Source organism: Thermobia domestica, chromosome 12 (genome assembly GCF_964235325.1).
Source record: "Thermobia domestica chromosome 12, izTheDome1.hap1.1, whole genome shotgun sequence".
Classification (NCBI taxonomy): domain Eukaryota; kingdom Metazoa; phylum Arthropoda; class Insecta; order Zygentoma; family Lepismatidae; genus Thermobia; species Thermobia domestica.
The window spans coordinates 3,069,393-3,085,823 of NC_137465.1; the positions used below are offsets into that span (position 1 = coordinate 3,069,393).

The window sequence follows — 16,431 nt, forward strand, 5'->3', positions numbered from 1 at the left end:
TTAAAGACAATACATAACCGAAGCACTTTAATGCCTAACACTATGATGATGATATGACGAATTTCGAAATACAAAAAAGTTACAAGACACTAAAAATTCGACTTTTTTCAAAATATTTATTTTGAAAAACTACTTTGATAAGTAACTAATCCAACTGAATAGATGGTTTTCAGTAGATGTGAAGATCATAATGCCGTTTACAACAATTTTAGATCACAAACGATTCTGGAGATACGGCAAAAACTGTTAAAATTTGCAACACTTAAAAATTATGATATTCCGAGTACTTGTATTTACACCTACCAAAAAAGTTTTGTTTTAATGTTATATTATAGTTATCAAAACGCATACCATGTGGTCAAGATTTTCATGGAAAAGAACACGAGCTGAATCAAACCACCAAAGCGAGTACACTACTGATTCAAATATCAGAAAACGATCCTGCTGATATTTGATCCAATTCTTACGAGGCGCGTTCGGAAAGTAACCTCCGATTGGTCACTGTGCGTGAAATAGTGGGGGCAGCGCTACCATGTTTCACAGACGTGCACGGTAGAGTGAAGGTTCTAATCACTAATTCCACTTTTGTAGCGTCTCAAAATGTGTGCTGCAATAGAAAATTCCGTCAAGTGCGAGCTGTTATACGTTTTCTTATGGCAAAACAATATTCGGCAGCAGATATTTATCCAACTTTGTACCGTGTATGGACCAAGTGTGATGAGTGAAGGAGTTGTTCGTGAATGTGTTCGTTCATTTAAAAGTGGACGAACAAGCATTCATGACGAAGAGAGGAGTGGCAGGCCATCAGTGGTCATTGATGAACTCGTTCAGAAAATTCATGGAGAAGTTCGTAAAAATCGACCTTTGACAATCTTGGAGCTTTCTGATGAATTTCCACAAATTTCCAGGACTGTTATATGATCTCAGTGCTTTTGTGATGAGAAGCAGCTGAAAGATGCGGTCACAGGCGTGAGATTTTTTTACTGATGGAATTTCTACGTTAGTGCACAGATATGATAAGTGCTTGAATGTTTATGGAAACTATACTGAAAAATAAAGCAAAGTAGTAGTTTTCAGATCTATATAATAAATTACCCTTATTTACTTTTTTTTTTTTTAAACCAATCGGAGGTTACTTTCCGAACGGACCTCGTAGATTAGTATGGCTACTCGAAATTCAAGGAAAAATTACTTCATATCTTCCATCTCTCTCTATCTTAATTGTCTATTATAATTTATTGCATATATTGTAATTTGTCAGCGACAAGTAACTAGTACTTACGGTTAATTCGTCCGTGAGCTCTGTACGTTCTTCTTCGTAGACAGGGGGCCCTATTCACTTGAATATGGTCTATAACCAAGCGATCTACATCTAAACCTTTGTAGTCAGCATTGGATTCAGCGTTTTTTAACAGTTGCAGTAAGAAGTCTGCAGATTTCTTCGGCCAACGTCCTTGCGTTGTTCCCCATTGCTTAGCCTTCAATCAAGAAGAGAAAGAATTTTTGTATTGAATAACAGAAGCATGTATTAAATGAAAATTATACTTTAGTACTCGAAAAACTTAATTTACCAATAAACACTTGGAAATTCATAACACATTATAATTTCCTAAAAGCATATCGTCATTAATGGAAAAAAAATCTTAAAATAGTGAAATATGGAGCAGGGAAGAATTCAAATACGTAAATTATAGGTACGGTGATGATCCTATTTATCTACAGGGGGGAGTCTTGGATATCCTACTCATGGAATTAAAAGAGCTTCTTTGTGGCTATGTGGTTTGCGTGGGACATCTGGGTTCGATTCAAGGAAGCATGTTGTTCGCATCCCATGTTAGGTTGTAGGTTCACCTCATGTAGCCTCGTTGCTGAAAGAACGCTTAATTCAAATTTAATTTAATCTTGAAAAATTGAACAAAATTCACCATAACATCAGATCTATCACCAAATTGGAGAATAATAACCCGATACATTTCTTCGATATGATTAGTACAACTGGGAATGAATTTCATGCAAATATACAGGTATGACCGTAGTTTTCATAATATGCCCCTTTTGCATCAACACAGCATTTCGAGTGACTCTGTCAATCACTGAAGGCTCCCTGGAACACAGAAACTGGAATGCTCTTCAGCTCCATCGTTACGACCTCTTGAATGGCCTGGACAGAGCCGTGGTGCCATCCTTTCATGACAGTTTACAGTCGGGGGAAGAGGAAGTAGTTTGCAGGAGCAACATCTAGACTGTAAAGTGGCTGGGGAAGCTGTGTGATGCCATGTTTGGTCAGGAAGTCCATGACAGCAAAGGCTCGGCGACTTGTTTTCTACAGCAAAGGCTCGGCGACTTGTTTTCTAAGTCTTTCAAGTACTTCCAACATAGAATGAAGTATTCACAGTCTGACCAGGCGGTACAAGCTCTCTCTGACCGTTGCTCATCTTCAACTTACTCTCTTTCCTCCCGAAACAGTTTGTGCTACTCAAAAACACTTGATTAAGCAGCGGTTCCAAAAATAAGCCATACAAGGAAGCAAATAGTGGAGTCTCCGAAATGTAACTGAAAAATAATACCCCTCGCCACACTACGCAGGTGCTACTTTATACAATTTTCTTGTTACCCCCATTACTCTTTTGAGCCTACTGGCCCTTAATAGATATGCAATAAGCTGAGAAAAGTTACATTTTAAAAGAAAACCCATTTTACATTTTTTATTGCAAGTCTATAAATCAAAATGTACTTAGAAAGGATGTTATAGCTCAAGACTTTTAAAATATATAGATGTTTAAGAAACTCGGCGGTATCGTAAAATTACAAGCTTACATTTGCACTTTTTTTTTTTTTTTTTTTTTTTTTTTTTTTTTTTTTTTTTAAGTTTATGTTAATATATCGACTCGCGCTGGAATCATGTTTGCAACCACTTGTTACTTTTTACAGGATGGGAACTTTATATCATCATCATTGCTTATGTAAATCCTGAAGAAAACAAACTCCTAATTCCAGGACTTTACTAGATTAGTTTAACTTTATTCAGCTTAACACTATGTTTATAATTATCGACCTATCAACACACGAATAAGAACTTCTCTTTCTAGTGGAGGTTTTGGTATCAAATGTTATTTCTTGATGTTTATTACTAAGCTATCATGCACACTGGTTTCTACGTATACTTAGTTACAGTAACAAATCAGATATAAATATTTACAACTATGTACAAATTTAATACCAGAATTCATTTTCGTATTTAATATTTTCTTCTATTCAAAACCTTGACTGCAAAAATGTTAAGACGACATTCAACATCTTCCACTGGTGAGATGAAGATTCTGTCAACTCCAAACTGTAGTAAGTTGAAACTTGTAGATTTTTTATTTTATTTTTTAATTCTTGAAGGAAACATGTGAAGCTCTGTACATTGAAGATAAAAACTTAAAATAGTAAATTTGTATTTTTCTTTTGATTTGATGATATTCAATTTTATTTATGATCAAAGTTTTCACTATCTGAGTAGTCTACGGTTTCTTTTGAAGAAAAAAAAAAAGCATACGGAAGTTCCACTTTTTCAATTTTATCTCCTGTAGATCTTGTAACATACCTGAAAGCAATGTTTTCGAATCATTTTAGTTATTAGGACAAAAAACACCATAAATTGAACATAGGTAGTGGAAATTTTGATCATAGGAGTGGGTAATATCAAATCAAAAGCAAAATACAAATTTATTTTAAGTTATTATTTTTCAATGTACAGAGCATCACAGAATTAATTCACGGATATTTCAAAAAACACTACAGATTCCAAAACTTATCACAGTTTAGAGTTGACAAAATCTTGATGTGGCTATACAGTGTACACACAGTGTTGAATGTCGTCTGAACCTTTTTTATGGTCAAGTTTTTGAAAAGAAAAGAATCTCAAATCAGAAAAGTAATTTGTACGTAGTTGTAAATATTTATATCTCATTTATTCCTGTAAGAAAGAATACATAGAAACCGATGTGCATAATGACAAAACTGAACATCAAGAAATAATATTTGATACCTAAACCATTACTAGAAAATGCATTTTTATCCATGTGTTAGTGGGTCGATAATAACTGCAAATGAAGTGTTAAGGTGAATAAGGTTAACGCAATCTACTGAAGTCCGGAAATTAGAGGTTCATTTGCTTCACAAGATTTACATAAGCAATGACGATAATATAAAAGTTCCAACCTCCAAAATGTATCAAATAGCTGCGAACATGACTGGCGCGGGTCGAAATATTAACAAAACTAAAAGAAGATTACAGGGATACACAGGTACGCTCTTAATTTTATAATTAAGATGCATCTATAGCATTTATCAGTAAACTGACAGTATCGTATCATATATATTGTCCAAAAATGTTAAACGTAGAATTTTCGCTGATGGCGGTCAGCATTGTTATACTTGAATTTACCTCATTCTCATATACCCTATTAAAACCTTTTCTTACCAGGGTTTGAAAAAACCCGGGTATTTTTGATAAAACCCAACCCACTTGAGCCCATATGGGTATTTTCGTTTTTTTTTTTTTCAAAATATTTCAATGTCTTTGGGGTAGAAGTGTTAAAATGTGATTTATATTTCAAGATTGTCATTGTCGAGACTTGCAACAATTTTCTGTTCACTACTGTTTTGAAAAGATGGCCGCCATTCTGAAATTTTACATTGGATCACTGATAAAATCTATACAGCAAATTTAGAATGTCTCTTGCCTCTACCCTCAAAATTTCAACTTAAAAGTCCGAAAACTGCATCCTGTAGGCTATAAACACAAACCATACATTAATTTGTGCTATAATTATCTCAAGCTAAGGTAAGCTTTTTTATCCATTCAGTGCATTCAAAACTTTATATAGGTCTAACGTTGAATGTTGTTGTATACTTTAACATGAAAACATCTAATTCGCCCAAGGAAAGTCCAAAATCTGGTAAAAATCATTTTCAATATAATCACCTTAGTTGTACAGTCCGCAGAAAAAAACCTGCAACATGAGCATGTAAGTTTATTGTGAAACTACGCGTAACAGCCCAGGGAATCAACATAACGTCCAAGTGGCACGAATCACGCAGGAGAAATCTCGGCATTTTCCCCTGCACACTTATTTCAGAGCAAAAGACTTCGTCGTTTCACAATAAACTAAGATGCTCATGTTGCAGGCTTTTTGCTGCAGACTGTACCAATAATATACTAACAAAAAGCTCAAAAAAACAGGTGGGTTTTAAAGTGTTTTTTGTTTTCAGGTGGGTCCAACCCAAAATTCCGGCGATTTTTTCGGGCTGGGCCCACTTGGGCAAACCCTTTTTCTTACCCGTTGACAATGCTGACAGATATTAGTGAAAATTTAATATTTAACATTATCTGAGCAATATATAATACAAGGTTGGATGGTTAAAAAAAAAAAAAAAAAAAAAAAAAAAAAACACGAAAAATGCTTTAAATCGTATCAACTTAATGGTAACGTTTCCAAATATCAAACCATCTGCATTAGTTTTATCTCCTTTTCACCTTTTAATCAAGGCGTCCCATGTTCAATTCTCGGTCGAATCACAACCCTTTTTTCAAGTGTAAACCAAGTAGCGATTCAGATGTGAATAAGCGAAAGTAGTCTTCTTACTTTGGTATTACATAAGGATGTTAAACCTAAACACACGAAACGAAACCAAATTGTATGCCTGAATGCCAGTTATTTTTTTGAAGCCAAGGTTGCTTAAATATATTGCTACAAATTGGCAAAATTTACCGACTGCCTATGTAGCTTCCAACATTAGCTTGGATTGGACTTTGTTTTAATTTAATTGAATGATATCTACATACTAAATTTGCAATTTAATGCCTGTTTTTTAGCGTACTGATTATGATACAAATTTTACATGTCAAGCAATAACGGGATTTTTTCGTTATTCCTTTACATTTAAACCAATAATAGGATTTTCTCAATGGCTAAGGCAGGAGTTTCCCGATTTATATATAATTCTGTATAATGGTTCAACTGTGCAACTGTTTATCTTTTTGTCCTTCTGAAATGACTCTTGACAATTATATTAACAAGTATGTAAAGCTCCGTGCAACGTATTTTTATCAAAAGTCCTTCGTGAGTGAGTCGGCAGACTCATAGCATTTGTCGCCAATTACTCCCGGTTTCGAGTCCAAATGGAGAACAATTTCTCTCGGATGGATGTAAGCTGAGAAGCGGTCTGAATTTCGCTTTAAGCTTATGAGAGATCTTCTGCATAATCCCGTTGTTGCATAATAACACCACGGCGAAACACTTATTTCTGTTCATATGTAATATAAATACAGAGCAAATTATATATATATATAAAATTAAACAAACAAAACAAAACAAAAAAACATAGTTTTTGCCAACCCTTATATTATATGATAGAAGACGAAAGCAAATGCTTTTAAAGTTTATTGATAGAAGTCTCTTCAAACGGCTTAAATTAATATAGGTAGTTTCTTGTGCAAGGTTTCCTCGTTCTAAGAAACGTGATTTACCTTCTATTACGATTTTTTCTTCTAATTGAAATTTTCAATCTATGCGAAGATCTTCAGAAACGGTTTATGCTGCATCATCGGAAAAACTTCAGAGAAGCACCGAATAAAGGATAATTTACGGAATTCCATAAATAACCATCAATTGCAACAAGTAGTTCTTTCACATAATAGCGAGTGGACTGCTAAAATTAGTGACAGTCAATAGGCTAGAATTAAGAAACTTTACAAAATACTTTGAGTTAAATTGTATTTTACAGGAAAGCTAAAGACCACAACTGAAAATACAAAGGAACCGATGCAGCAAAAACTGTTGATGAAAATTTCCACGTAATTGGAAATTACAATTTAGAGAGTCAAAATCGAGAAACAAGTCACGTTTCTTATAAATATATACCTATATCTTCAATCAGTAGATATACCGTCATACCGTTCACTAAGGAAAATCTGAAGCTTTCGAAAAATTTTCTTTTAAGAATCCTGAATATAAAAAAATGTTTCAGCTTAACATCTACGATTGTGCCCTTTAGGCTAAGGAACACGGATGATTAAAGCAAATGAATGGTGGAATGAAATTGTGGGAGGAAACAGAAGTACCCTGAGAAAATCCACGGACGGGTACTGTCCGTCACAAACTTGCTTGGCCGGAGATCGAACAGGGAAAGTGCTCTACCACTGCACCACCGTGTCCCCGCCATCCAGAATATAAGATGGGGTCCGATTCCGAACTACTACTGACTTTTGTCCGAGGCTTAGTGCTTCCAGAAGTAATTACACTCGCATTACTAAGAAGGAAGTTCTGGGGAGGTTTACTTACCTGTGCACATCTACCAACACCTCCATTAAAACGCCGAAATGGTACACATTCTTTATGGGCTATAACATTCTTTAAGTATCGCATGGCTCGGCGAAGAGGCATTTTCTTGATTGCTTGCGCAGTTTCCCTTGTATTCTGAAATAAATAAAAAAAATTAAAGGTTACATACGAAAAGTTACTCAGCTAGAATGATTCAAATCCTGATCACTTTTATTACTATCACTTACTACAGTAACTACCACCAATTCGACCGTATCTCTAAACTGTTATAAATAAAGCCACGTGCAACGAAACCACGCTGACTTGTTGGCCTACCATCACTTGTACTTCACAAAATAGTTCACAACTTTTAATTACCATCAGAATCAAACACCTTTGGCAATGTTCCTGCAGCTGAGCAATATCTTGTTGATAAGACTAGGCGGTCATGGATGCAGTTCATGAGTTCGTTCCGCAGTCTTCATCATTTGTGAGGGATCCCCACGGAGGTGGTTGTGGAGAGAATGAAATAGGTGGTAATCTTGGCGCAATGTCCTGTGAATATGTGTCTCTGAAGTTTTTTACGGATCCTCTTTGCCACATGTGGTTAAGCATTCTCTAATCTTGTGATTCACCAATGCTGGCTCCTGCCGCAATGAAGGTCTGTTGAGGTGGAAGGAGCTCGTAATGCACCACTTACCGACAATTCCACATACAAACAGCATATCCTTTCGTGCATGCAGCGGTGGTCTTGAGGCATGAGGAACAGTCACATGATGATAAGCAATATGTGGTATGCTTGGGAGTGTCACACAGCACCCACTTTTCGTCATCAGTGAGCAAGCGGTCAAAGATAGGTGTGTTCAAGTGCAGAGTGAGCAAGGACAAACAGGTTCTCACTAGTCGTTCCTTGTTGGCTGCCGACAATGTATGAGGTGTCCACTACTTAACTTAAATGACTTCTCTATCCCATTCAGGTGCAATCTGTTTCAGCGGAAACATGGAACCTTTCTGAAAGTTCATCACACGTCAGACCACTGTCCTCGATGGTTGCTTTCAGGGCCTCGTCATCTAACATATGTGACGTTTCTGCGAGGTTCACCGGAAAGCTCACACCTCCTGAACGGAATTTCTGGAACCAATGCCTGGCAGTGCGTTCGTACACAGGATTTTCCCTGAACGTTTGGCATATGTGGCAACGAGGCAGCTGACAGGCCTACTTTAAAGTCATACAGCAAATACTCAAACAAGCTCTTCGACACTAGACGAGCTATGACCGCTGTGTGTGCACAAAGTACTTGTATTACTGAAGGTCGATGGTCAGAGTAACTTCCGATCGCCTGGCAGGAAGGTGCGCCATTTAGTTTCCTCTCTATGAGCGTATGATTAATGGGACATCAAAAACACCAAGAACTTTTTTGGTTACCTTGTGTTACTTTTGCTATGAAATAAGCATATAAAACTACGACTTACTATAAATGACAATTATAATACGTAATAATACTGAATCGGGAATCTTTAATGTAATAATAGAGTATTAAATATGTGTAGTGATTACAGCACCATTTGAACTGTCTGTGTGTGTGTTCTTTTACTTCGAAAAAATGGCTGACAACCCTGGTTCCGCGAGTGTTGTGGTAAAACATAAGCAAAATCTTTACGTAGTAGTGAAAAGCATCGCGTGCTAAGTTATGCTAACTAACGAAATTCAAAGATATTTTCTTTGGAGATTTTTTCCCTGCTGCAAGTACTCCGCACGATACAGGATTGTCAAAATACATGTGTATAGTTTGCTCCTCCCTATGTAAGAATGATGCATCGCTAATCATATTTTTAGCGGAAGGATAAAAAACAGTTATGTTCATCTCCGTTTAGAGGAAATCCGGAACTGACAATAAGAAATAAGTTTCTTACAGGAATCCCAGACAACCTGTGGCCAATTTGTTCGATTAACAATGATAAACATTACCAGAAATGCAAGGGTATTACTATAAAAAATAACCACGGTACTAGTTCCGAAACTGATAATCTAAGCACCAGAAGTTCCATTCTGCTTAAAACGCAACATTTCCTGAGAACTTCAGGATATTTAACACTCCATAAATTCAATATTGTTGATTGTAACAGGGTTTATTGCTCACACCATACCAGAAAAGTAATCCGATTAAGATTTCAAGAACATATTTCAAAATAACAGAGGTTGTTATTCAATAATAATAATAAACTTAATAGCTTAAAAGGATATGCAAAGAGTGGACATGAACCAGTTGAATAGAGAAATGCCACTTTCTTTCATCTTTCCTCAAAACATATGGCAGCCATTGCCAGTTTGTAATCGAATTTGGTGCCTCTGTTTCAACGAATCTGGCAATATGAAAACACTTCGGCAAAAAGTTTGTGAGTATTCGAAGTTGCAGGAATGAACGAGTGAAATTTGTGTGTTCCAGGAATTGATTGTGTTTTCTTAAAGCGATCTTGTAAGAATGTTTCTGACTCGGCGAATTCTACTTGACTGACAAATTTAAAGTACAATCCAATAAAGTTTGACGCTGTCCAGTCAAAAAACTGATGGGGTAAAGAATTATACCGTCATATGGATGCTGCAGACTTGTTTCGTCTGCCAACCTCTTCACTGTGCCAATAATCCCATTACAAGGCCAAAATCAGCATTATGTAAACAAAGTTTAAAAGCTCTTGTAGTTCTTGACTGAGGACTAGATCATCAGAATAGTAGTATACTTTCCTCGGTGCAAACTGGTTTCTCAAGAACAAGTTTCTGCTGGAAGAACTGCAATGTTGGAGACACTCCAAAAGTACAACACAACTGACATGCTATATATATTACAGTGACGACCCCAGCCTTAATTCCCTGGAGGGGAGAGGAGCAAAGAGAATATTTGGGAGGCAGCTATTCCTCTGTATACTGAAAAGGACAGATTTATATTATTTCACCTACATAGCAATAATATATATATATATATATATATATATATATGGGGGAGACGTAGTCATCTCGGAGTGCCTGCCTCTTGATCCCTCTATCGTCGTCACTGATCTTAAAATTGATGAACAGTGATTTGTTCGCCAGTTCAGTAACAGCATTGCACCTCATTCCGAACCACAAAATTATGATTTCCATAATATTATAATAAGAACTTCAATTAAAGCGATTATCCACTCCATGTTGGGAAGTGGAAACAAATTATCCCAAAATACAACTTCAGGGATACCAGAATTTTTTTTTTTTTTTTTTTTTTTAAGAAAAACAAATTCAATATTTTGAAATTTTTGAAAAAAAAAAAAAAAAGTGTCTATACCATCTAAATGCACTTTTCATAAGCTTTAAGGTGACACCTTAACCGAAGTTCTAGTTCCTTTAAGTCTACCGCAAATGTCAATCGATAAATGTCACTCAGGAACTTTTTGATAAACTTTGAGAACTCTGGGTGTCTGTAATTTTAAAATCGGAATCCACATAAGTTGAAATCTCAGGTTTTGTCATTTTTCAGTGGTTACAAGAACTGTATGAAAATCTGGATAGGTAAGGCAGGATTTGTTTGAAAATTGTGTTGATCTGACATGAGATTGCCCTTATGTGTTTGGATAGTTAGCTTAGCTCCACTTGAGTGCTACGTGGCTTTCAACTTTCAAGTCATAACTTTTCAAAAGTCTCTTGACGTCCATATCCCATTTTTTTCATCTTTTATAAGAATCACTGCTATTTGTATACGTAATTCATATGAGTTGGAAGAGTAAATTTTGAAAAACCCTACACAACTGCATCAAACTTAACGAATAATGAACATAAAAATACGTTTGTGCAAAGATACCTTACATAAAAATACAAACATTAACCTGTAAATCTTACTTAAAGAAATTATCCGAATAATTCCACTACACGGAAAATGATCCCTGAATATCAAACCCGATTTTAATCATGCTATTCTCTTACAAAGTCAAACATTAGCAACAATTAAGAAAGTATGCAAAGTATATCACTTTATAGAACGCACTTCTTTTAAATAAAGCAATGAAAAACAAAATTACTAAAAAATACAGTTCTATGGGTAATTTAATTTTTTCATTTACTAAAGAATAAGCGCAATGTAATATTTTAATCTCTTACCTTAAAATGGACACGAAGGTTGGATCCTCGTGCCTTACACGATTTTGTGGCATTATCTGGTTCATGTGAATAACGACCCATCGTTTATCCTGATAAAGAAAAAATTTAACAGTTTTAGTAACAATGGACTAAACTGAGAATAGCTTCGTACACATCATACAAAAGCTATAAGAAACATGATAAAATGCTCGAACACAGTTATACACACAGAACAAGAGGAAAAAAAAAGCTCACATTATCCGTTCAGTTTGACGGTATATAGAAAAATAAACGTAACAAATTTTGTTTCTTTGCTACAAATCACATCATATTACACAGTAATGCTAATTCTACTAGCGAATTAAAGATAATACACTGGTCTTGAACAGATTACGAACAGGTGTGTACAAGTTTATGGTTATTTTTTAAAGTCTCTTGATGCTATAGTAACATGTCTTTCTGACTACTGAAGGATGCATATTCAATATTTAAAAAACAATTACTTTTGTTTTTTAAATAGATTTTTTCTTTTAAATGTTTATCCCTGTAGGCAAACAGATTATTAAAACTAGGGGCAACAACTACAAATATAATTTTAAAAATCTTCCACGACAAACCTTCAGAAAACCTGCTCCAGTTGGTATCCTGAAGCACACATACACGAGAAAGGAGTCTAAACTGCCCTAACCCAATCTTACTCTACTACACCCTTTTAAACTGGTCCTACATATCGATACGCAGCTGGAGCGTGTAAGATCACACTAAAGCTTATTTCATTACCGAACTTTACTACATATGCTAATACGAGGAAAAAATGGAACGAAATATTTGAGTTTTACCGTCGCACATTTACGCCATGTCGACTAAAGAAGATTGTGATGATGAGAATGAATGAAATGGTAGAATGAAGAAAGTGGAAGAACCCGAGGAAATCCACTCACACGATGTTTGTCCAGCACAAAGCCCACTTGACTAGAACTGAGATCGGACGCACCAGACATATGCGTTATACATTAGCCACCATTTACCATTCAACATTTTTAGGCGTGACTATAGCAAAAACATTTAGTGTATAATACGAAAAGAAACAAAATTTTAGTGCAATGTCCTGTGTTATGCCCTTTATGCTAGACGCATGATTATAGAGTGAGTGAAATTGAATTTTTTTGTGCTCTCCCACCAGAATTTTTTTGTGCTCTGGGACCCCGTGTTAGTTATTAGATCAGTGAGAAGGGCAATACTAATACGGGAATAATCTTTAATCTTTTGCATTCATTATTGTCCTCTCTGTAATGAAATATACTAACTAACTTCCATATTTGATCACACCTAAGGAATGTAGAAGGTGGCCACAACCAACATCCAGCAGAACATGTGATACTTCTTTCAGTCACTATACCAATGAATTCGGTAACATTTTACAGCAAACTTCTATACATTCATTTTTGGATCAATACTGTTATACGGACATGAAATATGGTATTTAAACTTTTTATTTACAATAATAAAATACGTGTTTAAGCGGATTTGATATTTGGAGTAAAGTTCGTTTAGTTGGTATTCCATTAAAATAAATACAATTTCAAAGGTTTATGTGAACACTAAAGCAATGATGATTTTATTATATTTCTAAAAAAAACTCCAAAATTAAAAGCAGAAACTAACGAAATAAAAGACTTCTTCTTTCCAAGTAATGTAATGCAGAAAGTTGTACTACAGCCATGGCGTAATCCTCCTAGTTTCATTTTCATCGATCTCCTTCCAAAAATTCAATTAAAATACTGCTATTTCAATATTCAAACAACAAACTGCAGCTCATGCACACTGTTAAAAAATGACTCGCAATATTATAACATCCACCTCAGACAAATACTGAAAGAAAACCAAATTACCGTAATCCGTGACTGAGTAGCTCTCACAAACATTACAATACCAACCAACAGGGTTGGCTGGTTTAAACCAAGAAACGAAAAATGTTCGTAAAAGTGTAAGCGTTTGTAAAATCTTGATGAACACACATTTGTGGGTTATCACGTTTCACTCCCGTATATTATTCGTATTATATTCAGACCTAAATTCCCCATTCATTACCGAAAAGATTATACTACAAAAGCAACTTTTTAATATAAGTTTATAAATGTTTGTTTTGTGAATTTTTTTGTAGTTATTATTATTGTTATGTAATTGCAATCAAAGAAAACTTCTAAATATTGTTTCGTTTCAATGTTTACTATTGATAAAATACATCGAAATGCCGTACTTTTTGTGTGTGTTCGGGGGGGGGGGGGTCATACAGACCCCACGAGAGGCATTTAGTAAAATGAGAAGTATCTTTGGTATCTATTTATGTATAAATGAATCTCAGCCAAAGTGGACTCAAATAATACGTATCTTTATTCACTTTTCTTACTGATATGCAAATTAAGTCGTTGTTTTTCTTTAATTTGGACCAATAAAAGTCGTTGTTAACTAACTTGAACTTAATTAGTTCTTCTGTACTTCGTAGTACTTTGAAATTGTCCATATGTAATTCTGTATAATGGTTTCACTTGTGCAACTGTTTATATTTTTGTCCTACTGAAATGACTCTTGACAGTTATATTAAGAAGCATTTAAAGATTAGTACAACGTATTTTTATCAGGATTCCTTCGTGAGTGAATCGCCCGACGTATAGCATTTGTGGCCAATTAGTCCTGGTTCCGAGTTCAAATGGAGGACGATTTCTCTCGGATGTATTCGAGCAGTTTCTATTCCGCTTTAAGCTTATGTGACCCCTTCCAGCATAACCCGGCTGTTGCATAATAACATCAAAGCGAAACAAACTTATTTCTGTCCATATATAATATGAATATATAGAGCAAATTATTTAAACCAAATAAACCTGGTTTAAACAAAACATGGTTTTTGCCAACCAATCACAAAGGTTAACACCATAGATCACAGAAATGTGCTAACAACTCATTCCTAGCCAAGACAAAACATACCATTTCGAAGTACCGTACGTATTATCATGGATATAAACATTCTCTGTGTAGTGACGGAAATATAAGACAATGAATAAACAACACAAAACCTTTATCACAACAACAAACATTCCCACAAAATAGGAGTAAGTGAAATAGTAGACACTGATAAAGATAAAACAATATAAAACTGCTAAATCGTTTACATATTGTGGAGAGCAAGACCTCTAATCCCCCAACATAAAGACTAAATAACAATAGCATTATCATTAATTTTAATATAATATTAACACACCAACATCACCGAACTACTTCCATGCAATCTGGCTTAAAATATCAACCAACGAACTCGATCCGATATTTGTTCTAGAGGGAAGAAAAACGTTTGGACCATACTACTTGAAGGGTTCAGTGAGCAACACCAGAACACAAAACCAATCGTAAATTATTCTATTAAATCAAACAAAAAGTCAAGAACTTCACTAAACGGATCTTTCCTATATTAGATTCTCTTGTTGGTTGGTAAGATTTGAGTTTAGCATCCCTTTCAACACAAAGGCTATATGAGACGTGGACCTATAGTTTACAGTGGAATCCGAATCCGTGTCCTACCAACAGGGACAGCTAACTGCACCGGTAATTATTTTACAAATATAAGCATACAGATAGATAATATGTGCGCACACTGATATGCTTACGGACGTATTTATGCTATAAAAAAAACATGTACAAAAAAATAAACCAACTTGTGTTAGGTATCCGCAAGAAGTGAAAATGCTAACAGTCATGGAGGGAGCGCTGCAAAGGGACCAATACCGAAGCACATCTGTAGGGATTAGGCGTGTCAGCGACATAGGTGTCCAAACTCGCGAGCCCGGCGCTCGTGAGCTCGGCACTCGCACTCAACCGGGCTCGCGCTCAATAATTGAGCGCGAGCCCAAGCGAGCGCGAGCCCAGTTGAAAAAAGTGAGTGCGAGCCCGAGTGAGCGCGAGCCCACTTGAGATTAGTGAGCGTGAGCCCGAGTGAGCGCGATCCCAGTTGAAAAAAGTGAGCGCGAGCCCAAGTGAGCGCGAGCCCAGTTGAAAGAAGTGAGCGCGAGCCCGAGTGAGCGCGAGCCCACTTGAGATTAGTGAGCGCGAGCCCGAGTGAGCGCGAGCCTAGTTGAAAAAAGTGAGCGCGAGCCCGAGTGAGCGCGAGCCCACTTGAGATTAGTGAGCGTGAGCCCGAGTGAGCGCGAGCCCAGTTGAAAAAAGTGAGCGCGAGCTCTGGTGGGAAAACTGAGCGCGAGCGCGAGTGAGCGCGAGCCCAGTTACGATTAGTGAGCGCGAGTGCGACCGAGCGCGAGTGCAGTTAAGATTACTGAGCGCGAGCCCAAGTGAGCGCGATCACAGTTGAGAGAAGTGAGTGTGATCGCGAGCCCAAGTGAGCGCGATCAGAGTTGAGAGAAGTGAGTGTGATCGCGAGCCCAAGTGAGCGCGATCACAGTTGAGAGAAGTGAGTGTGATCGCGAGCCCGCACTCGCTTCGCGCTTACGTGGACTCATTTGCTTCAGAGACAAGAACATAAGAAACGCATTCCATGTGCAGCATTGAAAAGGAAGATTTTGGTAGGTGAGTGTGAGTGAGAGTTAGCAAAAATACCCATCTCTGCTTCGTAAGCTCTGAATGAGACGTAGCGTTTTCAAAATTCTCCCATCATTCCGAAAGATGCAGAGATCATATGATGCTTGTATTTTATGGTTGAAGGTACAGAGCATAGAGGGAAGTGAGGCAATTCTTGGAAATTGCTATCTATTGTTACAGAGCAGCAGGATTTTTGCACATGGGTTTGTTGTCCATATCGAAGGATAGTATGAAACTAGATTTCAGTGGAAGTTTTTTATTTTTATTATTATTTATTTATTTCTAAAGAATTTGAAACAATGCTATAAGCAATGAATAAAACTACAACAGCTTACAACTTTTCTTTTCTTCTTCTTGGCCAAAAACTATATGAATACTTCGTATAACACATTTAAATTACGGCAAAATATTTACAATCATGCACTTGCG

The 16,431-nt window shown here is 36.3% G+C and overlaps 1 protein-coding gene across 2 annotated transcripts in view; it reads right to left on the bottom strand.

The window, feature by feature from the left end:
* Positions 1 to 16,431, bottom strand: part of RpL17 (ribosomal protein L17) — a 38,318-nt gene that overhangs the window by 5,489 nt on the left and 16,398 nt on the right. For both annotated transcript variants that reach the window (XM_081733392.1, XM_081733393.1), the window contains exons 2-4: positions 11,437 to 11,525; positions 7,332 to 7,466; positions 1,283 to 1,478 (exon numbers count right to left, since the gene is read on the bottom strand). In XM_081733392.1, coding sequence (XP_081589518.1) covers positions 1,283 to 1,478; positions 7,332 to 7,466; positions 11,437 to 11,517 — 412 coding nt within the window. In that variant the 5' untranslated portion in view covers positions 11,518 to 11,525. The remainder of the gene's footprint in view (positions 1 to 1,282; positions 1,479 to 7,331; positions 7,467 to 11,436; positions 11,526 to 16,431) is intronic.